General features: G+C 30.0%; 1 protein-coding gene across 3 annotated transcripts; it reads left to right on the top strand.

The window, feature by feature from the left end:
• The first annotated feature begins 2,288 nt into the window (after nt 1-2,288).
• LOC114176894 (UDP-glucose 6-dehydrogenase 5-like) lies at nt 2,289-4,688 on the top strand. 3 transcript variants are annotated; one of them, XM_028062084.2, is made up of 2 exons: nt 2,289-2,425; nt 3,126-4,688. In XM_028062084.2, exon 2 carries the CDS (start codon nt 3,161-3,163, stop codon nt 4,544-4,546), a length of 1,386 nt encoding a protein of 461 aa, XP_027917885.2. In that variant the 5' UTR covers nt 2,289-2,425; nt 3,126-3,160; the 3' UTR covers nt 4,547-4,688. The 3 variants fall into 3 exon arrangements, with proteins under 3 accessions (XP_027917885.2, XP_027917886.2, XP_027917884.2); XM_028062085.2 differs by having other exon boundaries at nt 2,299-2,425; nt 3,134-4,688; XM_028062083.2 differs by having other exon boundaries at nt 2,299-2,425; nt 3,077-4,688.
• The last annotated feature ends 1,874 nt before the right edge of the window (nt 4,689-6,562 follow it).

The following is a 6,562-nucleotide window of genomic DNA, read 5'->3' as shown; positions in this document are numbered from 1 at the left end:
GGAGCAGAATTTCTGATATCAGTTTTTCGGAACTATGAAATATATTTTGGAAAATGTTTTCTAGAATAAAATTTTCAGAACAAACATTTTAGAACACACACACACACACACACACATATATATATATATATATATATATATATATATATATATATATATATATATATATAAAGACAATTTTCGCGGTTGTTATATAAAATTAAATTAAATTTAAAATTACATCTTAATGTAAATTTATTTAAGAGATTTTATTTCTTAATATTTTGAAAAATAATTAATATTTTTTTTTCATTTTATAAAATATTTTGTAGAATTTAAGAAAACAAACATATATTAGTGTTTATTAAACATTTTAAATAGATATTGGTTAACACAGTATGTGGATAAGAATTTCAAAATCCATTTTCTAATAATTTTAAAATATTTTGTAACAAAGTTGTGTTTTAATAGATATTTATAAAAATTTATGAAAATAATTTGATTAATTGAAATTATAAATTTTTTTAGTTTATTTCAAGATTAAAATTTGAAATATGTATTATCTCTTCTATTATATTTCTAATAAAAATAAATAATTAAAATCATTAAATGAGTAATTTAATGTGTACACCATATTCATCTTTTTCAGATTTAAATATTTTTATCTTTTTATAGAAATACCAAGCTTTTTGTGTTTTATTTATTAATCTATTTTTATGTCTCTCTAAATTCTTATATATTTGTTAATTTCATGTTACAATCATTTCACTTTATTATTATTAATTTCACTTTATTATTATTAATTTTTGTTCAAGTTTTCAATGATTTTTCTATTTTTTATTATTGGACCACATACCACTCATTACATGATAATATAAGTGAACTTAACACGAATAAGACAAAATCATTGTTAATTTAATAGTAAAGTTTGGATGGTGCCGTTAATTTCAGTCCAAAATGGATCGATCAGGTTGATAGAATATATATATATATATATATATATATATATATATATATATATATATATATATATATATATATATATATATATATATATATTTAAAAATTTGATTTTATAACTATATACAATATCGTCATTAATTTTTTTTTTCCTGTGCTCATTAAAAAACATTTTAAGTACATATTCGTATACAAAGTTTCATGTCATATTATCAAATACCAAGAATTAAATAATAATGTTTTTCAAAATATCCAGATAAATTTTAAAATAAAAAAGAAAATCATCTATTTTTAGGTTAAATTCTCTCAGATACTACATCTACAAACTTGTGGTATAATTAATTTATTATTAAGTGGTTGTTTAAATCATCGATCAATTCTATTAATCATTCTATACATAGAACATATTTCTTTTTTAAAAACTGTTATATTCTTTCTTTGCTCTCTTGACTGTGCTATCATATAGTCTTGCAATTCTAACTACTACAAATATATTTAACTAACAGTTATTTTAATTATTTTTTGTTAAACATATTTTATGTGGTTAAAATGGTCCATTTTTATAAAAATTTGGCTTTATATTTATTTACGTGCTGTCTTATTGATATGTCATAGACTTTTCATTCTGTCTCAATTTATCTTTTATAAACTTCTTATTATATAATGAAATATATTGTTAGAACAGGTAATATAACAGAGTTAAACACTTTAAATGGTATGACATGTGTTATTCTGAGACCCAGGAATTTGGCATTTGGCCATCAATTATGGGATCTTGACATGGTTGGAAAATAGCATGAATAAGCCAATTTGGTTTTGATCTCTTGTTTTCTCCACAACACTAATTTCATTTTTCACATAAATTGTTTTTAACTTTTGGGAAAGATAGTACTAATAAATTTGTTTGATGAATTTGTGAATATAACCGATATAAAACGGAGGAAAGATGAGTTTAAGTCTCACATTGGTTAAAAATGAAAAATTAGAACATTATATAAAAAAGACTTATAAACATATAACCTTAAGGTTTTGGGCCGAGAATAATGTCAATACCTTATGTGATTGGACTTAGGTCTCATTAGTGTTGTATATCTCAAATAAAATTTAACATTCAGTTGATCAATAGTTAAAAATAATAATTTTTTAATGTAATTTAAAGGACGAAGGTTTTTAAAAAATAATAATAATTAGCATTGTATCTAATTTGCATGTCAATTTTCAAATAATTTTTTAGAGGCAGATAAATAGATTCAAAAGCAAAAGTTGAAACGTAAGTCAAGTTTCATCATCTTTCTAAAAATAAGTTATTAAATACAACTATTTAAAGACCCTATAGTCATGCTTTACCAAATTGCATTCTCTTCTAACAATACTCCCATCTTATAAACTTTATCTTATCATCTATACACAAACACTCTTCTCTCGTATGATTCCTTTGCTGTGAAGTTTAAACTTTGAACACAAAGATATTTGCAAATAATACAAGGTACTTCGATTTTTTAATTTCAAAGTTTCAACTCTCGTTACTTTTTTATTCTGCTCATCGATAACATATTTTTGACTGAGTTTGCTTATGTATGCCAAAACTAAAGGATATTTGATATTTCCCATCCCATTTATAATCTGAAATGTTAGAAGTGGGGTGCAAATCTCACCTTACAAGTCGGTTTTGTGAGGTTGAATTAGGTATAAAACTCATTTCTAACATGATATTAGAGTCAGATTAGAGTGTATCCTAACGAGTTTTTTTGGACATTCTGTTCTATCCGATATCGGGTCGCTAACGAACCACCCATTTATTTTTAGTCCCACGAACGAGATGTATATACCTCGACGTGAGGGGTTGTGTTGGAAGTCCTACATTGACTAAAAATAAGGTCAATTCATAATATATAATAGTGGAGTGTAAACTTCACCTTACAAAGTCTAGTTTTATGGGATTGAGTTAAGAATAAAACTCACTTCTAACAGGTGTGTTCCAAATTTCTTATTTGTGAGCACAACAATAATGAGACTTGCTCACTATACTCAGGGACTGATCTTGTTCAATTTCTTTGTTGTTTTTCTTTTTCGATGATATAACAACAATGAAATATGCATTTTGTTGCTCAATTACTTGAACCTTTTCCACTTACAGGGTGATCTATTGTGGTAATATGCATGCAAAATTTTGTTCTGACACATAGGTTCATAGGTTGTAATCTGTAAGTAAGCAAAGAAAATGGTGAAGATATGTGGCATTGGAGCTGGGTACGTGGGGGGTCCTACAATGGCTGTGATTGCTCTGAAATGTCCCTCAATTGAAGTGGCTGTGGTTGACATCTCCGAGTCTCGCATATCAGCTTGGAATAGCAACAAACTCCCAATTTATGAGCCTGGCCTTGAAGAAGTGGTGAATCAGTGTAGAGGAAAGAACCTCCTCTTCAGCACCGATGTGGAAAAGCACGTTCATGAGGCAGACATAATCTTTGTTTCAGTGAACACTCCCACAAAAGTCAAAGGACTTGGAGCTGGTAAGGCTGCAGACTTAACCTATTGGGAAAGTGCAGCTAGGATGATTGCTCATGTTTCCAACTCTGATAAGATTGTTATTGAGAAATCCACTGTCCCAGTCAGAACAGCTGAGGCAATTGGGAAAATTCTAACTCACAACACTAAAACCAAGGGCATCAACTACCAAATTCTGTCAAATCCTGAGTTTCTCTCTGAGGGAACAGCTATTCAGGACCTTCTAAACCCCGACCGGGTTCTCATTGGAGGGAACCAAGACCCTCAAGGTTTAGATGCAATCCAAAAGTTGAAGGCCATATACACTCATTGGGTGCCTCAAGACAGAATCATAACAACCAATTTGTGGTCAGCAGAACTCTCCAAGTTAGCTGATAATGCCTTTTTGGCTCAAAGGATTTCATCTATCAATGCAATGTCTGCTTTATGTGAAGCCACTGGGGCTGAAGTCTCACAAGTTTCTCTTGCTCTCAGCAAAAACACCAAAATTGGGCCAAAGTTCCTCAATGCCAGTGTTGGTTTTGGTGGTTCTTGCTTTCAAAAGGACATACTCAACTTGGTGTACATATGTGAGAGCAATGGCCTCACTGAAGTGGCAAATTATTGGAGAGAAGTGATCAAGGTGAATGAGTACCAGAAGAGTAGGTTTGTGCACAGGGTTGTGACCTCAATGTTCAACACGGTTTCTGGTAAGAAGATTGCAATTCTGGGATTTGCCTTCAAGAAGGACACCAGTGACACAAGGAAAACTCCTGCTATTGATGTTTGCAAAGGCCTTTTGGGAGATGATGCTTGCTTGAGCATCTATGATCCACGCGTTACTCAGAATCAGATTGAAAAGGACTTGTCAATTAGTTGCAGTGGTGTGAAACATGTTAATGTTGTTGGAGATGCTTATGAGGCAATTAGAGATGCTCATGGAGTATGCATTCTTACAGAGTGGGATGAGTTCAAGACAATTGACTATGAAAGAGTGTACGAGAACATGGTTAAACCAGCATTCGTGTTTGATGGTAGAAACATGTTGGATGTTGACAAGTTAAGGAAAATTGGATTCATTGTTTACTCAATTGGGAAGCCTTTAGACCAATGTGGCTGATGAACATGAAGATCATGAATTGAGCAAGACAATATTGTCTTTTGTCTCATTTCACTACTAGCTATATTTCATATGATTTCATGCTTCTTTATTTTTTCCTTATATTTAAGATATGAAATGTGTCTTCTCCACTGTTGCAGAATATTGTTGACACTTAACTAAGAACCTGAAGGGACTTTTGTCGCTATTTGATTAACTATGGAAAGGAAAAATGATATATTAACGTTCTTTTAATAACTTCTCTCACTACCTACCTAAGGTTGTAGTGTTATTTTAATTTTTAATTATTTTTGCACAATCCTACGTTCGATGCTTGAATGTGAGAGAGTAAAGAAGGTTGATTTGTGATATAAGTGGATGAGGAGCAAAGAGAAAGGAGTGAAAATCGTGAGAGAAGTGAAGAACAGTTTGTTCTTTTTTCATTCCCAATTTATTTTTTCTCCTTCCTCCAAATTTTTTCTTCCTCCATCTACGAAGTGTCTTTTTCATCCATCTCATAATTAAAACAAGGTGAATGAATTAGATAATGGAAAAAAATAAAGACAAATACACACACTTTTGGGCCAAAATGAAAATATTTGTTTATTGAAATATAAGATTTATTTAAACAATAATTTTATTATCTTTTAACCGGATTGAATGTTTATACTTCTAAGAATTATAATATACAAATACACTAACACTACCATTAAATTATGAACTAACTTTTTTATTTTATAATAATTATACTAATACCGATTAACAATGTTAAAAAGTTTACTTTTATAAATTATAATATCTGTCCATTAAACTAGATTTAAATAAATTTTTAGTCCTCATAAATTTATGAATTTTGTTGATGTTCCTAAATAAGAAAAATATCTTCACAATCATTCCGTAAATAGTAAGTCTTCCTTGTTTGACGTATTAGTGATTTAATATAACATTGTATTGTTATTATTATTTTACTTTTTGTCTGTACTTAATTTTTAGATTTTGTTTTTGGTATTAAATGTAATTTTTTTAGTTCTACTCTCCTATGGCATTTTATTGTGTTTTAACGATTAGTTTTATAAGAAGTAGGGTGACAATTAAGGTCTGGCCCGTCAGATTAGTCCGCGGGGCGGGCCAAGGTAGTGAGTCCGAAGGCTCGCAGTGGCCCGGCCCACATAAGCCTGCAGCCTGTGCGGCCCAGCCTGCAAGCCCGCATAAAAAAAATCTTGCACTTGTGTATAATTGAAAAAGACAAGTAATATGTATTTTTTTAATGTGCTAAAATTTAAACAATACATTATGTATGTCATAGTATGAATATGAATATGATGAAAATGTTGAATTATCAATTTATCATCCAACTCCCCAAAGTTTTTACTTAATTTTGTGAATTTCTTAAAGCTTCCCAATTTTTAAACATTGAAAATTTTATCATAAAAATTAAAAAAATTAAAAAAATTAAAAAAATTAAAATAAAAATTAAAAAGCGAGCCAGCCTGCAGACCCGCGGATCAAGTACGAGACGGGACGAGCCAGTGATTACAACCCGCATAAATTGGACGGGACAAGACGGGACAAGATGGGTCAACCCACGATATACGGGCCTTATGCGGACCAGACCTAAACGGACCGGACCGACCCATATTGTCGTTCCTAAAAAGAAGGACACAAGCACACACAAAAGTATTATATCAAAACGAAAAAGTATTTATTTATCGAAATAGGAAAAAAAAAACTATATCTTTATTATGTTTCAACGAGATTGAATGTTTATATTTTTTTTATAAGAATAACAGTTTGTAAATACACTCACATGGTCACTGAATTACAAACTAAATTTAATAATTTTATAATAGTTGTATTGAGACCGTTAATAATCTTAAAAAGTTTACTTCCATGATGTAAGACCTGCTCTCCTTTTCATTATTTGAGTCTTTTTATGGTTATTGTTCTTGTGTACCATTATTTCTTTCAGAAATTGTTTCTTATTTCTTCTTAATTAGATCGCACTAATGAAAAAAGAAATAAGTAAAAATTAAGTCT

Source organism: Vigna unguiculata, chromosome 3 (assembly GCF_037176805.1).
Source record: "Vigna unguiculata cultivar grain cowpea cultivar isolate G323 ecotype 2 chromosome 3, ASM3717680v1, whole genome shotgun sequence".
Taxonomy (NCBI): Eukaryota; Viridiplantae; Streptophyta; class Magnoliopsida; order Fabales; family Fabaceae; genus Vigna; species Vigna unguiculata.
Note: the sequence above shows the minus strand (reverse complement) of the source record. Positions and strands in the feature narration are given on the sequence as shown.

What these genes read in the sequence shown, in the direction of transcription:
- LOC114176894 (XM_028062084.2), top strand. Translation starts at nt 3,161, where the DNA reads ATGGTGAAGATATGTGGCATTGGAGCTGGGTACGTGGGGGGTCCTACA.